The following is a 21,047-nucleotide window of genomic DNA, read 5'->3' as shown; positions in this document are numbered from 1 at the left end:
AACCTTATCGTCGACAAGCACTTCGTAACCGTTAATTCGGCCAATTGGAGCATCTGGTGGTTGCCAAGTAGCCAGAATTTCGTGAGGACCGATTGTGACCAGATCCGGCTTGCTTGGAGCATAAGAATCTGAAAATTCAAAAATTTTGTCAATCAGTTCATGGAAAAAGAAAAAGAGGCTATATATCTTTGACTATGTTTATATTTACAATTAATAAGTAGAAGAACGACAGAAAACGATTTTGATGACCAAACAACTTCTTTTGGATTTGTTTTGGATTTGATTAGATGAAATATTTGTTTTGTGGTTTGCTGAAGATCCAAGACTTGTTAACAGGTATGTTTCTCCAAAAGAACCAGAAATAGTTCCTTCTTGGCCTAATGGGGATAAAAAATTATCAGGATGTGTATAAAATAAAGAAAAGGGTACACCATGAAATGAATAAATGATCTAATACAGACCATTTGCTGTATTTTAGTAATGCTATGTTTATAGAAAGTTCTTGGATGAGCATTAAAATATTATCTTATCTTGAATATTGTGTACAGTCTTCAGGTTTGTGCTGCTCCACCTTTGGCCTTCTTATCATTCCACCAATGTTTTTTCAAGCCGCAATTTTGTGTGTCAAATTTCCCAACTAGGTACACTGTTTTTATGCCATTTTCAAGTCATTTATGAAAAACTTATAATAACGATGACCCTCGACCCATACGATACTCATAGCACTGGCTCCAAAATGTTTAAAAACGAATCACATCGTCATCTGTTTCAGATTCAAAAAAATAATGCAGGCAAATTTCTTACAACAAGCAAAACCCCCTTCCGAACCATCTATGTCTATGATGTTTAGGATTTTGTCATATAACAAAATCAAACTGGCATTATATTCTACATTGCTATGTTTCTGTCCCCCCCCCTCTATGTTTTTAGAATTTTCGAGAGATTGAAGAATCTTAGGAACTCTGGAGAAATTTCTTACAAAAAATTCCCTAAATATCGCCGAGCTCTAGAAATTTTAATTTTTATCAAAAATATGAGAAATAACCTTAATCTTTAAATAAACGAGTCATTGCTTAAAAATATAGATAAGGCCTGAGAATATTTAGTGGATCCAATTCATGGATAGGTCTACCCAAATATATTTGTGAATGAAAAGGGTAGACTAAAGATTCAAATACGTACCATGACGCAATGTTCTAACTGTCAATTTCGCGCTTTCGCCTTCACCTCTCTTTGTCACTGCTGAAACCTGGGAAAGAAATCGCTTATCTAGAAATCAAGAGATGACGTCTCGAAGAATGACAGAAAGTTGAGGCTATCTTGTCATGCAAGGACTGATTCTTGGGGCTCAGGAACTAAACCCTTCTAAAATCCTTTTTTAAGATTCTTGAACTTTTTCAGGATCCTTTAAGAAATGTTCAGATTTCGAAATTGTGTCGAGCTTAATCAAATTGTTTTGATAAAGCCATGATAAATCCATGGTCAATCTATCTACAATCTAGCATCTGTGACCTTGAACTCAAACTTTACATAACATGATCGTCTATAAGATGATGTAAAATGAATTTGTATATGGATTTACATCAATCTTATTCCATTAAGAAGGTGATAAGAATTCCAGTCTAAACGGACCTTCTTTGGTTTTGATGGTTGTGATGGGAAAGATTTGTCATGCTGCCCTAAAATTTATTCTTAGATTCCAAATAATCGTCTTGTTTATTCTGCGAGAAAATATTCTTATTAGCAACAATGCTGTTGCAAAAACAAATAAAACAAACAAATACAAACGGTGACTTTGCAACCGAAAGGATATCTTAAAAGAGTATCATCAAAACGCTACCTCAAATGTGTATTCAGTATCTGGCTTGAGATTTCCAGCAATGTGATATGTTGAAACTGGCTCATATGTAATGTCGCGCCCTTGAAAATGGAATATACGCATTTTTAAGAAAATGGGATTATATAAACAGAAAATTGGAAGAGGACAAATTTTACGTGATATTGTTGGCTTTGCGAAAATGAATGCAACTCGGCTTACACCAAACATTAACGCCATTTCTTTTTACGTTACACTATTATTACTCAAATTTCTATACCATAAAATTTGCGCTGAAAATTGATAAAAATTCTTTGAAGTTTATCCACAATCAATGTTAAAAACATGTTTGCTGATTGCAGAACATTATACCGAAAGTACCCATTGACGAAGAAGCTTTGAAAACTACTTAAAAATGTTCAATTGAAGAAGAAGCTAGGAAAATATGCTTTTTACTTTTGCTGACAACCGATTTCTAAAATCTTCTATTTATTTTCAGGATAATGGTGTTGTAAATTCTTGTGAGTGATTTTATAACGCATTTGTTAAACTACGATGCTTCTGAAAACATCGATTTTTTCAACTTCAAGTTGTTTGTATGTAACGAGAGAGTCAATTTGCATTGTATTATTCGTCCACATTCCATATTTTATGACGATTCACTACCTTATATTAATTCATCAATGTTTACTTATCAACAAATATTAGAATTAAAGAAAATAATTTTTGGGCTACATAGTTTTCAAGTTTGATTTTAGAAAAATCATGATTAAACCGTAAAAGATATCCTAAGTTGTTTGGGGTTTATTTAATTCTGAAGATTCTCCAGAAAGACTTAAAAGAGAGAGATAGAGAGTCTTTACAACAACGAAAGGGGCTAAGTAGAGCTTGAGCAGCTGTTTCCTATTAAAGAAGGTTGAATCAATTGCCATTGCTTACCAATTTCTCGTACTTTGTAGCCATTAAGCATACCATAAACTCGCTCAGGAGGACTCCAGATGAATTTAATTTGTGATGCCGTAATTGAAACCGCTCGCAGCCCACGTGGTGCTCTGGAAACTGGGGAAAAGGGGTTGGTTTTTAAACAGTGATTAACTACATACAGTGAATGAAAGTGAAAGCTTCGAATACATTCACAGATCCCGGGCAAAATAAAGGGTTTATTGTTCAATAAGGATGTATACAGTTGAGGTTTAAGAACAAGGCCTAGGCACCCTGAATCGGAAAGGCCACATGGATTCAAGCACAAGAAATGGTTCTTTCCACTACGTTTGCTCTCTTATTTTTTATTGGGTCACTCTTTTACTTCTAACTCTATCTAATTTCCAGTCATGCTTATAAACTCAAGAGAGTTCTATAAAATGAAATAATTGTATTTCATTTTATCAACCGTTATTTTAGGTAAACGCCGTTTCCCAATTTCACTCCTGATTTATGGTTTGATTTACAAAAAGAAACTTCACGTTTACTTTAGCTTAAAAAACCCAAAGCCGAAAAATAACTAGTCTCAGTGAAATGAAGGTCTGATTATCAGGCTAAGGATATCTTGTCTCTTTATAATTCTTAAGGAAATGCCTGAATTCTGGTGACAAAACCTAAATCACACCCTAAGTCCCTTTCAAGCTTTTTCTACGCCTGTAAAGGCAATGACTGTCAGTGTTTTCCGTTGGTATTAAGCAAAGCGAAGGATCGTAAACCAAAGATGGGAGATCAGTACTGCTTCACTGCCTGCCTGCTTCAGTATCTCTTTCAAAGCATATGATCATTTTCAAATATCTTCGCAAAAAGAAAAACGAAAATCTATTTTCACATCTAAACACCTTGATTCTGTTTGCAAATGAATGAAGAAAATTTTGGAATGTTTAAAATGAAGATCAACTAAGCTTGGAATGTTTCCTAGTTTGCTTTATTCTCGTAGGGGTCGTTTTATCTGCAAGCCTAAGGTATGGAAACACCGGAGATGGCTCGATGGTTGGGTTCACTGACTTAAGATCCAAGGGACCGTGGTTCGAGTCCTTGGCGCTCTTTACTTCCAGCTGCAAGAATCACGAGGTGCGGTCGCATCGAGAGAGATGACCAGGACACTGCTCGATAAGCATTGCTTTTTAGTTTCCTAAAAAACTACCTTCGGAAGCTAGGTAGCTAGCAATGCAACAAAAACCACAATATAAACAAGACAGCAGAAAGAGTTGATTTTACCAGCTCTAAACGTAGTAGCCTTGACAGTCTCGCTGACACCACTTTCTTCGTCTTCATCTGTCCACGCTCTCAATTTAAAAACGTATTCAGTGACTTCTTCCAATCCACTGACGACAAAAGATGTTTGAGGGCCTTCGTAAACGATCTCATCATCTTGAAGAGAAAATGAATACAAAATTAAATGCAGGCAATGTCTGACCGAAGCCTAGGGTATGAAGGTCAGACCACACGATCAAATGCCATTTTACAAAAATGTCAAACATTGCTGAAGATCAACTGTTTGATCTTGCAGACAACAACAAAATAAAGCCTTGAAAAATAAAACAAATGAATGTGACAAAATTCTCAAACATCACCAGACAGAACTTCTTACAAAGTGACTTGGTTAGATCTGGCCTCTCAGGTCCTTAAAACAGTCTTATTGTATTCGATATGCAAAAGTGCCTATGATTCCTTGTAATAAAAAACAATATATAATTTTAATCCCATTTGCAATTGGGAGCTTCTTCAACATCTTCTAAAACCCAAAAATTAACATGAAATATGCAATTGGTAGACACAGAAGTGGCTGATTTCATAACTGAGAAATTAATAAGGCATATGGTAGAAAAGGACCAATAGTTGGTGAAAAAGCATTCTGTTGGCACGATTTTCAAAAAGACTTCCATTTGCCTCCAAATTCGATAAGCAAACTATTGCTTTTTAAATCAAATCGCTATAAAAGGTCAATGCATAGTATTCAAAACCGGCCAAAAAATGCAACGGTTGCAATATTTGCAGTTAATTTATCATAATATATCCAGTGCTTGAAAGTAAGGCTCTTTAGCAACAGCTACCAGGAAAAAGAGGTTGTTGGTGTGAACAAAGCTCAACATGATTTAAAATGTGCAGAAAGGTGCATCATCAGATATTTTAATTCTGTTCCCGGATAGATATTTCATTTTTTGAAAAACGAGAATGAGAGGGTTCAACCTTGAAACAAGAAATGTCCAGGCACTAGATATGTTAAAGCTCTTACCAACATATAATCCATAGTTGACATCAAGACCGCTTTTCGCTGCAATGTCTTCCCATGATGCTTTGATTGCATGAGCACCAAGAACTGCGAGATAAACATCAAATCTCACAAATATCAATATCATGAGTTACAATTTAGGATTTATTTTAAAATAATAGTAGCAATATATGTGCTAATAAATTACTTTGACTGTATTCTCCATTAATTTTTCCACGATTCGAAAGGAATTTTATTCAATTTTAAAAATAAAAATTTATTAGCAGGTCTCGGTTGCAAAATTCCCTGGTTTAAATTCTAAAAATTTGCGGTCTGTGAAAAATTAAGAAATAATATAATTCTTAAATATTTCAAGCATTCCTAAAGGGTTCAAAAGTTGGTAAACTTGTCAAACTGCTATTAGGCAAGAAACCAATATCGTTTCTCAGATAAAGCTGGCTTCTTCTACATAAAGCCCATTCCAATGATAGTGAGTTAAAATTTGACAATTTTTTTTCTTTCACACAGTTTTCTGAGAAGTCTTTCTACCCAAAAATATTTCGAAAATAAAAGCATATTTTATATCTCAAACATTTCAGCACAATATCTGAAATATTTCATTGTTAACCATTAAGAAGGAAAGGAGTCCCTGTCTCAGAACAAGCTCAATTGACTGTCAACACAACGCCGTATGCAGTCGAAAGTGCCTATCCAAATTTTTGCCCTTTGTCCTTCAGCTTTCATTTTACTCATTAAACCAACAACAAGATTTAGCAAGGAAGTACCAAATTTAAAGATACATTGTCCAGCACCCCCATTTATTGAATGATATCCGCATATTAGTATTAGTAGATAACAACAGATCCATCTTACTGAGGCATGTGCTTCCAAATTGACTGCATGCAGATCACCCTGCCTTTTCTCCCTCACAATTTGCACCCATTACAAGGAAAGGTAAACAACGCATTGCATACAAGGTGCGTCAAAGAAGGAATCAATATATACCCTGAAGAACTGGTTTTTCGGGAGTTGGTAGAAGTAGATTCTGCAATGTCTTAATCGCCTCTTTCCTGTAGGCATGACTGATGCCGGGGTTTGAGAGAACACGCTACAAGGGAAGCGATTGCCCAAGTCAGTTTTGAAATTGCCATTGCCAAACGAACATAATAATATAATTTTCAATCAAGAAAAAAATAAAGAATTTGATGAGGTTAACAAATTTCAAAAATCACGATAGTGTTAAAGTATACGAACATCAGTTACGAGATAGTTACGAACATCAATGAGTCTTTTTTGTTCAGAAATCATGAATGTGAAAAGATGATCACAATCCTAAGTTGATTGCAGAAATTTGCAGGAACAAACAACTTGCCGAATTCGAATTGATATATAGGATAAAAATTCTAATTGTGGATGGATTTTAGATATCTAGATTTCCTATCTTTGACAAATCAATGCCTTTGACTTTTGGACATAAATGAGCATTTCAAGCGAGGAAACGATTCTATAAATGACTCAACATAAGATTGGAAACTTTACCCTTAAATTTGGTTTGACCATAGGATGAGCTTTCTGTTGCAAGTAACCATCTTTCTCTGATGCCAGGTACCTGAGACCCCTATAACATGAATAAATTGAATATTAATGCTTAAATCAAAATCGTTCAAATTAGATTTTGAAAATGTGCCATCTTTCAAACAATGTATCTTTGTTATTACAAAGAGGGAATCGATGACTTGAATCGCCACAACATTAGAAAAACACAGTCTGGGTGAAAATTGTGGCTGATTGTAGAAATCCGTGTTAATTTTGCTCACCTTAATTTTTTAGGCTGTTAACCTAATTGTGTCTGATATTGTAAAGCATCAGTTTTGAATATGTAACTTTTCAAAATTTTACAAAAACGAAACTTCCCAGAATTTTATTTGCGTTTTTACAGTCAATTTTTATGGTGTCAAATGCCACCACTTTTTGTTTTAGTCTTATAATCACCTTCTGGCCAATTGTTTCAAAATCTATTTCGAGTCACCAACATTAATCGTGCTTTTGCGATGGTAATTACACCTAGCAAAATCTTCATCTGGGAACAAACGTATTCTAAAAGAGCGTACAGTAAATGCTTCTTTTGTGGTAGTGGGGGCTTGGGAAACAACATTCTAAATAAAACACTTAAAAGATACCACAAGGAACGGGTTGTTTTCGTTGAAATAATTATTAGGTTCTTGATAGAATTGGTGCTGCAGTATTAGGTCTGCAGTATTCCTGAAATAGGCCCAGAAGCTGAGTAGGCCCAGTAACAGGCCCTTTATATGCTTCAGACCAAATTGTGGATCCATTTGGCGATGGCTACAGCACCATGGGCAATCGTCTTGTAATTCTTATGCCCAAATTATATCGCTGATCTGACATTTATATTGTTACAAGTTGTAGATTTCAACATATCTAGCGCTATATTGTATTAACATATGGCTTTATGCATGTTTTATTTACACCAGTTTTACCATCATTATGAATTATATAAGCACACTCTGTGAAACAAGTTAACTGGATTCTCATTAGCCGTATATAACTGTCCATAGTACGTTATACACGTAGGATATCTATTAGGTTCGATACTCCAGCGATGAACCTCCCTAGAAATGATTCTTTACGTTGTTAAGGCACACAAAAAGAAATCCTTAAACTCACACAGCAGCAAATTTTGCTATTTCTTCATCACGACTCATAAGCAGCATCGACAACGTTTGCAGGATCCTGTCAATATCAGGACAGTTAATAAGCATTTTTTGGCCTAGCGTATTCGTTGCCATATTGCGGAGAGCGAAACAAGCATTCTTGCTGCAGCCTTCGTCAGAGCTACAAAGCATCATCACGAGTGAGGAAACCTTTAAAACAAGAATTATCATTTGTTTACTAGGTTGCAAACTCTTTTTACTTTGTAAAAAATTTTCTTCTATCATATAATGGACGGACATATCGCCTTGGAAAAAAGAACGAATGTCCTTTTCGTGACATTCGTGACTAACAATATCAGAAGACTATAATACTGTAATATATTAATACTAAAATACTAAAATACTAAAATACTTTTTCAAAATATGAAAAATGAAAGTTTAAAGCAGCTGATAAACACTTTTTATCGAAAGCATGTGCAATATCCATTTGGAATTATTAACTGATAATTTCTCTGATATTTAATATCAATTATGAACAACATTGAATATTGTCCGGAAATGTCCTATACCAATGTAACAGGAAAAAAGCACCGTAGTTATCGTAAATGTCTTTCTATCTAGCAACCTTAATAGTTAATCTAAAGGTGGATCTTAATAGTTAAGGAAGGGAGGGAAATTCATTTTACTGCATCTCATTATACAAAATTAGTGTCCCTTAAAAAACGAGGGATGGTGGTTCTTGGGGCCCATCTGTAGAGGTGGTTCTGGGGGCCCATCTCTTCTATTAGCCCCTTAGTTTTATCTATGACCATGACAACAAACCCTCAGATTTTGGAATAGTTGGAGGGTCATGGTAGCCAACCTTCTGATAGAAGATGGTACATGATGATGATTATACAAATCCCTGCATGGAAATGTTAAAGACAAGTCAAGAAGAAAGTACGTCTCACTTGTACATCTACCATTCGGGCACATATCCTTCATTTCACTACGGGCTTACGGGTTCTTTTTAATGAAATAATTCTCTTTTTGTTATAATCCGACTCATTTCCTTTGGTTACCATTCGTATAATTCAAATTTACGTAAAAAAGACGAATTGATATGGCTAAGACCCCGTTTACACTGTGCCGGATAAACTATATCCGCATAAAACTTATTCGGATTGATTTGCGTTTACACTGTGCCGCACAAATTTTGTCCACTTTGCTCTCCCGTTTACACTGTGCCGGATAACTGCAGTCACATGTCCTAAACCCTGCACAGAACGCCCAAAATGAAGTCTCTTCTGGGCAACAAAATAATAACAAAATTCCCGCCAACGTAAAAAGACTTCATACTCCTTTCAGAATCATCTGCTTCTCTTTTAGACCAAACCCAAAGATATTGTCAATACAGATTAGGCCTAGTTTGTTTAAATAGTTTGTTCTTGAAACAAAATGACACTGAATTGGCAACGAAAGTAGGGAAAGCTGACAAGGATGCCAATTTTACGTAGACTGGCAAGATACTGCACTTTTAACACGAGTATTTATCGATAACAAGACAGCCAAGATGGCGAAAGGTCTTGATTGGGAGACAGTGAAAACTAAATTGGATGAAATAGCCAATCACTTTCGAGCAAGATACGATGTGGATAAAATTTATCCGGATAAAAGCGTTTACATTGTACCACATAGCTATCCGAACTAATTTAATCCACTTTCCTAGGTGAACTAATTTTGTTCGGATAGCCGCTCTCAAATTCCTGCGGATAGCGTGGGTCTAGTGTAAACGCGATGCCTATCTGAACTAATTTTGATGCGGATAAAATTTATCCGGCACAATATAAACGGGGTCTAAATGTGGATCTGAAAAAGTTGAAAATAAATAACGTCATTTTAATAAAACATAAACCTTTATTAAAATGATAGCCTGTTTCCTTTTGTCATTTCTCACTTTCAAGTAAACAAAAAGACAACTGTACAAGTGAACAAAAACAAACCATTTCAGGTGACTCGTCAAGCGACAAAAGGAGTCGTAAACCAGTCTCGTGTTGACACAAGTGTGCCAATGCGAATGCAGAGTTCATGCCAACACCTAAACGAGATTTAAATTGGTAACACTACTTTTGTAGGTTGGTCATGGAAAGTTGGAAGCCTATATTTTTCCAAATATGCTATTGCACAAAGAAGACATACAGCAATTGTACGGTTGAATATTGTAAAGCCACACGATATAGTTACAATTTTAACCGAGAGGCATTCACCTCCCTTGTTCTTATTTCGTCTATCTTTACTGCCAACAGATGTTATGCTTGTTTAATCATTTCTTCTTTGGTTGTGTAGACAATCTGTATTCAAAAAGGCGTAAAAGGCAGCAAAATGAGGCATATCTTAAGTAATGTCATTAACTTGATTCGCAAAGCTCTGAATAACAGTTGTACGAAAGATAGTAACATGCTTGCAGGGCTCTGTTAGTTATTTGATGTTATCGTTGCTGTTGTTGTTGCTAATTTGGCTGTTGTTGCTAATGATGATGTTGCTATTGTTGTTGATGATGTTACTCGTGTTGTTCTGTCATTTAACGAAACATGGAGTATTTGTCTTTATAATTTCAGATGACATAAAATGCATAGAATCCCAAGCGCAGCGAAAAAGAGTTGTGGTCAGAAAGAGATGAAGGTGCATAAGATAACATAATCACAAAACTATCAACGTCTTTATTCTAATATTGAAGTTAAAACCAACATCACTTACCCTCTTTATCCACGCCAAGGGATTTAATAAGCTGCGTCAGGATAAACCTGGCGTTACGGAAATTAAGTATTCTGCTGCAGCCCTCTTCAACAACACAAATTCTGCAATTGGAGAAAATATTAGACGAGCGCAATACGAGTGCATGTGAATTCAAAGTTGGTAATTTACTTGTATATTACCAATGATGACAGCGCGGCTATTGTAGCGTGTGTGCGGCTATTGTAGCGTGTGTGCGGCTATTGTAGCGTTTGAAAGGGTACTTCGCTGAAAAAGGGCGATCTATGTTTTTAGTGAGATGATGAGAACTTTCAAATAATCTTACATGAACTCAAGAAACACAAAATATTTTGTTAGTCAAATCTCATTCCTGAACTTTGCAATCAAATCAGCTATTAAAGCCTCAAATCAGCTATTGAAGGGTCTTTTTACTTTGATGGTTCCTGCGGTATCTTATGATCATTCAAAAATGGCTTTGGTGAAGCTAAACATCCCTTTCCTATCAAGACTTTTACTGCGAATAAGCATTCTCCAAATCCATTTGTAACAAGCCCGGTTAAAACCGTCCCCGATAAGAAATCTACCGACCGGAGGGTCCCCTTTCGAAAAATCGAATGACCGGGTATTTTCAATTTCTCTACGTCCCCTGCAAGCTGGGTTTTTTGTCCTCAGTCGATCTTAACTTCTCTCTTTGACACGACATCCCACCCCCTGCCAGTCCAAGGCAAATTTTTCTATCTCCCCACATTTACAGTGTAGCATAGCAGTATCCCCCGTGAAAAACTCCTCCCCGGGCTTGTTACACAAAGGAGGTTTCGCTCACTCAGTTAAACCTTCCATAGCAAGATCATTTTAAATGAAAAACATTGCTCAAATTTCTGGGCTTCAAGAAGACATAAGCCTTAAGAGTGATAGGATCGGATTAAAACTTTTACGTTTTGGCAATTCTATTTGATCATTTACATAAAAGACTGAAAGTTACCTTGCAATTGCAAGAGAGCAGTTGCTTGCGCTGACAGCATTGTCTGACGTCACAGACTTTGATAGCACGTGAAGAACCCAATCGAAGGATGGCTGCTTCAGTGCCCATGTCCTTCCCGCCTCGGTTCCAACCTACAAGTAGTGTCAAACAAAGTGAAGAAACACAAATATGTTGAACCGGGTTCCATTTCTCATAAAGGAGGAATAAACATCATACTTGAGCATCAAAGATATAAGAACGAGCTTGCATACATGCAAAGGACTAAAAACCATTTTATGTTGTCTAGTATTAAATTATCAGTTGAGGTAGATAGATATTGCACGGACATATCCTGGTAGAGCTTGCGATCAGAGAGAGAGATCAGTCGGCAATACTAGCACTTGTAAAAAAGGCCTAAAAGGTAGATTTTGGCTACATATTTTGCAGCGAATAAATTTTGATTTTATTCGAATCCGTCTCAATGATTTCGATATGATGTAGTGCTATCTCAATGAATAAACTTATATCCTTTGATTAATTGGTACTTTGTAATTTCTTCAACAAAGAATGAAGTGGTGATAAGCTGAATAATGTAGCTTGAATACCTGGCCAAATGAAAAAAATTATCTTAATAACACAATTACTAGTTTAGCAGTCGTAATGGCAGAGAAGGGGAGATGTATTGGATACCAGTTTCTGATTGGTTCAGAGAGGTGTATCTGTTTCATTAGCTGTTTCGATGCAGGCTTGATTTCAGAGGTAAAAATAGTGTAAAGATTTATACTATTGCACGGCCTTTTAAAATCAGCCGATATTAATCAAGCTAGCCAACGGCTAGCCCTCCAACCAGTATGCGTACTCTAAGAAGGACTGCCACAGGCCAGCATATCGCCGTTAGCTTTTGAAATGGCCAAAGTAAATGCCCCTTACAATAACGGCTATTGTTCCACTTGCATTCACAGAAGCTTTCTTATCATCGCACTCAATGATGGCGGTCAGATTTGGCAGCACATATTTGTGAGATTCCAGTTTCGATGGGTCAGCAAAGAGCCTAAAAACTCTGTTCTTTCCAACATCAGTGTCAATGATGGCACCAATTACGTAAGCAGCATTGCCCGCCACGCTACGGGTAAAAACATCATAATGCTAAACAATTTCACATTCATTTAAGATCAGTATACTAAGGTATAGTGAAGATGAAAAATTAAAGAAAACTTTCCTCCCCCCCCCCTAATTTTTGCCAAAATGCAAAAATTTGAGAAATAAACCACCAGCCAAGCCTGGATTTTTTTCATTCGGTTTTAGCACACCCACTTTTTCAGCCTCCCTTCCTTTCTCAATGCTCCGCGGTGCCTAGGACGAATCAACTAAAAAAAAGAAGATGTCATTGTATAGAAACAATCCAGGATCCTCTTCTTAACCCACAACAGCTCCAATATAAAACGTCAGCCAAGGGAAGACAGAATTTTATCAACCTATCGATATTCTAAATATCTGGAGGCAAGTTTCAAATAGAATTCGGGAAAGTGCTGATTTGAACTGTCTTAGAAATGGGGAGACCATCTTAACTCAAAATAATCGTTGGTATCAGTTTTGCCTTTAATATGCATGAGACCTGTCAACCGCATGGCCAGGTAAATAATTATTTAAAGAATCATCCACCTACACCATCAAAAATTGCGGCAACAAAAACTAGTCAAGGTCAGTGCCTGCTGGCCAAGGTCAGGCTTGTGCCGTTCCTCTCTTTTGTAAAATCTTTTAGACTGTTCCGTACATAACATTATCATATAATTAATAAAATATGGTTATCATTTCTTTCTTCATTGCAAACCCCTTTTGATCATTAATACCTCTTCAAAGAGAGACCGTTATCAGTGCTATAGGGGCTGTTCGCGTTTGTTGTCAATATGAACTTCCTACTAAAACATGATCTTATCTTGTTATCTCTAAAAAATAATTTCTAAAACTATTTTAACTCGCGTCTTCCATTTCCTCCCAGTTAAATAATTCATCGAAGACATTTGTTCAGTACATTTAATTCAGTAGATTTTCACTAGATCCGGCATGGCAGTTCACAGTCAGCTGTGGAATGATTGCATAATACTGAGGATTTGAGAAACTCAAAAACATCACAAAGGCCTGCCTGAATCGGTTGAAAACTGTTTCTCCTGTTGAAAACTGATTCTAGCCTCCACTAAAATGTCTTTATGTGAATCGTTGCATGGATATTCATTCGAGCCATAGTATTTCTATGATTCAAACTAACAGACAGATGTTAGTGCGAGAGAAACGGCTCGAAAACACAAATCGATTTCTTCGATAGAACATAACTTCCTTCGCCAATCAACTCACACACAAAAAATAGAATAAAAGGAGGAAGCGGAATACATTTTTGCATAGATACTTGTGTTCTATGAATCAAATTTGATTACAAATTAATTTTACTGGACTATAAATAATTAACATGATGTTTCTAAAAGCAATTTTCAAGGTATTCTATCGTTATTACGAAATTCTTGCTTCATCTATTCAAGAACTATTTATATTGAATATGTCGTCTCCTTCATGGTATTTTTGGCATAACCACATAACTTGCTTAAAACTAACCACATAACTTGCTTAAAACTGTGCATTGTAAGCGATAAACTAAACTGATGAACATGTGCTATATGGTGTTATGAAGTAATGGTAAACGGAAAAGTCGAGAAGCTATAAAGAAAGCTTCTGTCTGAAAACTTGATGCAACAGAAAATATTCATTGCAGATAAATAAATTCAGGCAGCCATATGGCATTCTGACAAAAAGGCATAACAAGCACAATAGGTAATTTTTATTACCGCACTTGTATGCCCATGCCATAGCTGCAATAATGAAATTTAGGTTTAAAGACCATATAAAATTGATCTAAACTTTTGTACAATAAAGAAGTCTCGTGAAAAATATAAGGAGAAAGAAGAGGCTGCATATATTAAAAGAAAGCATATTTGAACTTTTGAAACTTTCAGCTCATGTAAACATCTGCAGCTAAATGCAAGTTGGATGGCAATATTCAGCGATTCAACTGAAACCTCGGAGATATTTTAAGATTAATATATTTATTTTTAAAGAGGAAAATACGAGCCTAAAGAGCCATGGTAGAAAGGAAGAATATAAACAGAATATAAAGGTATCAAATCAAACCTCGGTGAATGCAGATTTTTTGAGTCCATAATCTTAATTATTCCCCATACAAGATCCTCAAACCTTTCATGGTTAATCATCTGGTAAGGGACAAGCAAAGGATGTTCGTGTAGGTCTTCAACCAATTGTTCAAGTACGGTAACCGTCGACTCATTGTGCTTGATTAAGCTTTGCAGCGATCGGTTCAATGCACGACGCCCAGAGATCGTCAACATCTTTAAAATATTCGCAACAGTATAAAGTGAGTTTGCAGGTAACGCCTTCAGATAATTCTCATAGGATCTTAAAATCCGACTGAAAATGGCGGCTGCTGATACCCAGGGTACAAGGCATTCATAACCTCAGCCATGGATACGCGAAACAGATGGCGATGGAAGGGGACGGGTTCTGCTGAAACCTGACCAGGAGGGTAATCGAAACTCCGACAATGGCTATAGAAGAAGAAATAAACGAGTTTCTAAAAACTCAAAGCAAAGTGTGTGATAAACTAAGATAAACGTTTTGTGAAGGAAAACTGACCGAGTTAGGATTTCAGCAGAAGAATATAAAAAAAAAGAAGCAATTTAAAAGCGTACCTGAAATTCGATGCAATGTAATTACTTGCAAACCCCCTTAAATTAAAAAGGTCTTTTCAAACTCTCGTATGCATATTTAAAAACTAGTGAGAGTAGACAATACATGGAAGTGTGGTGAGCTCTGTCGAATTGTTGCATAGCAAACTAATAATCATTTTGCTTGTGGATAAATTGAAGAATAATGAATCACAAGTGGTATCTTGATTCTAAGCGTCATACCAGCTGCTATTTATTATATAATAACATCATAGACAATCGCGTAGCTTCACTTAAAGGCGAAATAGTCAGCTGCAAACACCTGGAGGATCTATTAATCAGCAAAACAACACTAAATAGGCCATCTTGAAGTTTTAGCGCCAATTAAATGTCCACTACAATCAGATAAAGAAAAGACAAATGTGATATTAACACGTATTTTACAGCCTTGCTAAGCATAAGTTTTTATAACCGAAACTATAACACGCTGTAAAGAAAATCACTCAGGTGACAGCAAATCCTATGAACGAAGAATAGACTGTCATTTATACAGATTAATATTTAAATATCAGATTTATCTTTTCAGCGAATCGGATTAATCAGATTCCAATTTAGTTTACAGTTGTATTGTCAATATTCCAAGAGTATATTCAGAGTTGGAAGTGAGTGTGCAGAAACAGTTTCTTGTTTAGCAAATTCATGAATAATTGAAAAATCCATTCATAGCCAATTCATTTACATAAAATGACAACCAGAAGGCTTAAAAAAAGCTGAGGTATTGACTCAATAATTAAAAAACACCAGAACAACATGCTAAAAAACGACAACCCACTCATATCAAAATCATGCATATTATAAGCAAAATTATTGTTATGCAAATAGATAGAGAAAAAGTTTTGCAAAAGCTAATTATGCTGAATTGTAGTTAAATTGCGATAGAAGTTGAAAGCAATTACGTTACGTTTTATATTGTCAGGATTAGCTGGAAAACATTAAGACATGATTTGATTCCAGATCTAGGTTTCAAAAATCATTTTAAGTACAAATTAAAGCAACAACATGCTTTGATAAAAGGGCATATGTCGCGTTAGCAGTTGGCTAATGCAACAAAAACATTGGGACTAGAATTGTATTGTTCGTGACTTTTCATTTCTGCTTCATGAATTTTTCTGCCGTGCAAATTCATCCACGATTCCGTGCTATGTATTAAACAACAGAGATCATTGTAATGTATTAGTCAATCAGATCCACGACACATGCCCTTAAAAGCAAGGAACAGTTAAAACAGGGCAAACAGGCATTAAACAAAACTGTATGGTAAAATAGCTTCTAAGTGTTTTATTTGTGTTAAAAAGCTGTCCACTATTACTTTGCATCAATAACTAGCATTTCGGTTACACTTTACACTACTTTTTCGGTTTATGTGATAAATCTAACCTTTATACCAATTCATATTTGCTTTGATTTCTCGGACTGCTTCTTTAATTGTCTCTTTCTTGAAAGAGGAATATGGGGCTCGATGCCAAGACCAGTCCAGTCATAAATTGCAAGTCCGCCTTTCGTTGGAACCAAACTAAGGAGGAGAAGAATGTGTAGGGTGTAGGTACAGTTCTCTCGATAGGCCATAACACGCTGCCCATGTGTCGATTTATACAAGGAATCTCTGACAGATTGTTTATTACCTACGATTTACTTTCAAGAAAGATGCAGCAAAAAGATGTAACTTATTCATCAGGAAAATTACATTTAGAAAAACCACGGAAATACTGGTAGCTTGACGATATTAAGAAAGGAATAATCCTGAGCTTTTTCTGATATACTGCTCGCCAATTATACCTTATAACGCGTTGGAATCGAATTCCCATTCTAGCTTCCATTACGATCGATTCAGATATTCATTAAAGTTTACATCAATGTTACAGCATTTTGAATTAATCAAAAAAAAAGCTAATGACATCAGCACATCATATGTAACATATTTCGAAACATCTAGTGCGCCCATAGCAGCCAAAACATTGGTGCTATTAGATGACGACTCAAGTATCGCAGAGTAGAACATGGCCATCGAAAGCAAGAGAACAAAGGGACAGCAGCAAACCCCAAAAATGGCCAGAGTATGTCCCTTTTCTTTTACAACAAAGAACTGAATGGTAAGCAACATACCACTAAACATACCCCAAACCCCTATCTTATATAATTCCACTCAGGATAAAGTATAGAAACAATGAAAAGGAAAACATTTAGAAAAAAGCCATTGACAGTTAAAAACAAAAAGATACCTTTTCAAAGAAACCAGAGGTATCAAAGCTTTTGGTAGTACAAGCAACTGCTGGTTTGTCCTTACAGCTATCAGAATCTCTTTGGCAACATCTTCTGCATCAAGAATAGGGAGTAGCCATGGCACCCTGTAAATAAGAGACTAGATCTTGACAATGATGGTAATATGTTAATTGAAGCATCTCAAAACTGCTCTGTATGCATAAGAGATGTTAGGACAAGCAGTATCAAGAACCGTGGGGCATATTAAAATTTGCTAAGAATGCTAAAAACAAGAGCAGGGTGATTTTTTGTATGCTTTTAAGTACATTTTGGAAATTATTGAGGGGGTGGGGGGGCTGAAGACCCCTCAGCCCCTCTACTGCTTCCCCAGTCCCTTAACAGTATAGACACAAAGAGACAAAGGCAAAAGACATCAAAAGCATCTCAACTTATTCCTGTATGAATTGTTATGCTCTACATATGAAGTCTTATATGAATTGTGGCACATATCCTTAACATGTCTGTTGTTATAAATGGCACACACCCATTTTAGTAAACTAGGCTTACTACTTGACCTGTTAACCTTCAAGGGGCACATAAAATCCCATGCACATCTTTGTTCAATGATGAATGGAATCAAAACATTACATACAGGACAGCATTTCAACTTTCTTATAGGTCAACAAATGTAAGCAATACAACAAAGCAAAATTCCTAACAAACATACTTTGTTTTTGGGTACCAAGACATTCCAGTGTTTATAAAATTTGGACAGACAATAGTGAATTTCACACCATCTATTCCATTGTCTCGCAGTTCAAGAAACATTGATTCATGTATGCCCAATAATGCAAATTTTGAAGCTGAATAGTCTGATAAATATGGTGTTCCACTTAAACCAGCTGATGATGATATGGTAACAATATGTCCTTCATTCTTCTCAATCATTGTTGGTAGAAATGCTTTAAGTGTCTTCAGAATAGAAAAGTAAATATTCAAATTAAACTCAGGGTTTTTACCTAGGTTTATGCTACAGAGATTTAATATTGAAACTGCCATAATTTGAAGAACGATGAGGTAGAGACACTGACACTTGAGCTATTCATGGGTAGAAATGTTAGGGGAAATAAATACAATGTAGAAAATATGATTAAAGAAGAGATTTTATTGAGTGATCCCTTCAAAAGAGAGTTTGGGAAAGGATTAAAAATTTTATTTTTTTCTTGAGCAAAATATCTACCCATGACAGATTTCATTCACTAGCAATAAAAATTTTGTTGATAATCAGGTTTCTTTCCGTAACCTCTGTCAATATACTAAGAGACCTGCTTCTTAGATGTTTCTACTGTTCTACATTGCCTTAAGGGTAAATATATTGCCAGAAATCAAATATGCAGGATACAAACCCAAAAATGAGCCAACACATTGACATCAAAAGTTCTTCTTATTTCATCTGTGCTCAGCATTAAAAGACTTTTTCCATTGAGAATACCAGCATTATTTATAAGAATATCAACAGGACCAATTTCTTTGGTAATCTTTCTTGCCATTTTGGCAACTTCATCTTTATTTCTGCAGTCACAATAGTAAGCAAATGCATCCGCATTCATTTCCCTTATAATGGCTACAGTTCTATCAGCTGCATCTAAAACATAAATATTGATGAAGAAGTTTAATGATTAACAATAAAAGTGGGTTTTCATAAAGATATTTTGATGCAAAATTTATATATCAGTCAATAATAGCTTGCTGTTTCAAGTAGGATTAGAAAGGGATAATTTGGAATTTTAAAAAAAAGTGTTATCCCAAAATATGAAAAGCTTGCTTTTTTCTGAAAAAATTAGGTATAATTTGGAATTATCATTTTTGCTTATATATATATTCAAAATTTCACGCATCTTAACATCAGAGGTCATTATTTGGAAGCTGAGCATGGTTAACTGATAACAGAATGGTTCATTAATTTTATGCAACTCTAATAAATTCAGCATACAGCCAATGGTAAGAGCAACTTTACACTGAAAACTTCAAAGTAAGAATATAAAAAAACAAAGAGGATTGTACTCACCTGTATCTACATCCCATAAAACAATTCTTGCTCCATGCTTTGCAAATTGTATGGCCAATTGCTTCCCAAGCCCACCTCCGCCACCTGAAATGATTCATAATTTGTAAAGTAGGGCAAAAATGTCTTACTAAACAGTGTTAGATCAGTGCTTTGAATATCAAACAGATAGAAAATTGTGAATATTAATGGGAAAACAGCAGGAAGTGCTTTACATTTTCCTTTTCAAGGAATTAAGACCTATTTAGCAAAGATTAGGTGCCTAAAAAGATGAAGGTGACTTTTTCCAGGTGAAACTATGCAGAATAGAAAAAAACAATTTGTTTCTGGTCATGCTCACTCAGGGTCCAGACTAGATTTCAAGGCAGTTTTTGATGAGATCTCGGGAGTGCACAAGTTGTTACCCAAGTGTAAGTGCATTTGTGATAAGTAGGCACATTTCAGTGTGCATCAAATTTCCCATTCTTGATATTTGAGTGTGTGCATATTTTTTCCAGCACTTTTCCTGTTAACATAAATTTTTACATCTCAGGGAAATTCATTGGAGAGCTTAACTATTTTTAGGCCTATCTACCACTACCACCAGTGGCTGTTATTCAAATTCCCAAAGGTTTTGCAAGTAAAAGCATCATGAGGATGATCTAAAACAGGGCCACCAAAGAGGGAGACAAGAGGGCAAATAGCCTAAGGGCCTCGATGTCTATGGAACTTTATAAAGAAAGAAATTCCCATTATAAGAATGGAATTGATCCATTTATAGTTAAATGATAGTAATCCGTTTATAGAATGGAAAAAAAAGTAAAATGTGAAAATGAAACAATTGAAACAAAGTAATATTGAAACAATGGCAAGAAAATGACTGCAAAAAAGATTCTGAAATGTATTTCAAGCTAATCTGAAGACGGGGTGACATAAATTTTCTGCTCACTTTGCTTCCAAAGAGCTTTATTTTTCAGTTTTATCCCAGGCCCACTGAAACTTTTTGGTAGACCGTATCTCAAATGTATCACACAGTTTAGAATGACACATACTTTTCCCAGTCTCGGTTGCAAACAAATTTGGAAAATCATTATGCAGTATTTGAAAAAACTTTCTTATTTGAGCCAAAAATAAGCCCAAACCACGCCCATTTTTTCGGGTGTCCACACTGGATCATGGTCGTCACTCAATTTTAAACTACAACTGGTTACAGGAACATAAAATTCAGACCCAAATGTGCAAAAAGGTTTAATTTAGCTCCGATTCAATTTAGCTCCGTTTACAGTCACACTCCGATTACAGTCACAAGTCTTCAATCAAATATTGGTGTGACTATAAAACCATACCTGTAATCAAAACTGTTCTTCCACTAACATCTTTTTTCTTTGGCTTTGTGAAAAGAAGGACTAATGCTTCAAAATAATAGTACGTTAATTTTAAGATCAACCAAACGACCTCAAGAAATGCCTTCATTTTCCCTAGTTACTTCATAAAAACAGGTAAGTAGATATACTCCACAGAATCGACCACAAACTTCTGCCATTAACTTGTGGCCTCTACCACAATCAAGAAGATCCCAATCGAGGTTGTTTTCCTGCAAGTTTCGCTTCTGTTGTTTCCCAATCGTTGTTGGTC

At 35.7% G+C, this 21,047-nt stretch overlaps 2 protein-coding genes across 2 annotated transcripts; both read right to left on the bottom strand.

Annotated features, from left to right (window-relative positions):
- Positions 1 to 151: 151 nt before the first annotated feature.
- LOC135689776 (uncharacterized) lies at positions 152 to 15,559 on the bottom strand. Its single transcript, XM_065207118.2, has 14 exons — positions 14,559 to 15,559; positions 12,309 to 12,501; positions 11,400 to 11,530; positions 10,421 to 10,521; positions 9,667 to 9,761; positions 7,698 to 7,894; positions 6,549 to 6,627; positions 6,015 to 6,117; positions 5,034 to 5,117; positions 4,016 to 4,168; positions 2,756 to 2,875; positions 1,841 to 1,920; positions 1,183 to 1,249; positions 152 to 377 (listed from the first exon to the last, which is right to left on the bottom strand). Exons 1-14 carry the CDS (start codon positions 14,771 to 14,773, stop codon positions 211 to 213), a joined length of 1,785 nt encoding a protein of 594 aa, XP_065063190.2. The 5' UTR covers positions 14,774 to 15,559; the 3' UTR covers positions 152 to 210.
- Positions 15,560 to 15,828: 269 nt separating this feature from the next.
- On the bottom strand, positions 15,829 to 21,031 carry LOC135689780 (epidermal retinol dehydrogenase 2). Its single transcript, XM_065207122.2, has 6 exons — positions 20,759 to 21,031; positions 19,437 to 19,520; positions 18,775 to 19,013; positions 18,096 to 18,340; positions 17,389 to 17,514; positions 15,829 to 16,682 (listed from the first exon to the last, which is right to left on the bottom strand). The coding sequence occupies exons 1-6, from the start codon at positions 20,883 to 20,885 to the stop codon at positions 16,559 to 16,561; spliced, it is 945 nt and encodes a 314-aa protein (XP_065063194.2). The 5' UTR covers positions 20,886 to 21,031; the 3' UTR covers positions 15,829 to 16,558.
- Positions 21,032 to 21,047: the final 16 nt, after the last annotated feature.

The sequence above is a fragment of the Rhopilema esculentum genome, chromosome 5 (assembly GCF_057945365.1).
Source record: "Rhopilema esculentum isolate cy_ngs chromosome 5, ASM5794536v1, whole genome shotgun sequence".
NCBI lineage: Eukaryota > Metazoa > Cnidaria > Scyphozoa > Rhizostomeae > Rhizostomatidae > Rhopilema > Rhopilema esculentum.
Note: the sequence above shows the minus strand (reverse complement) of the source record. Positions and strands in the feature narration are given on the sequence as shown.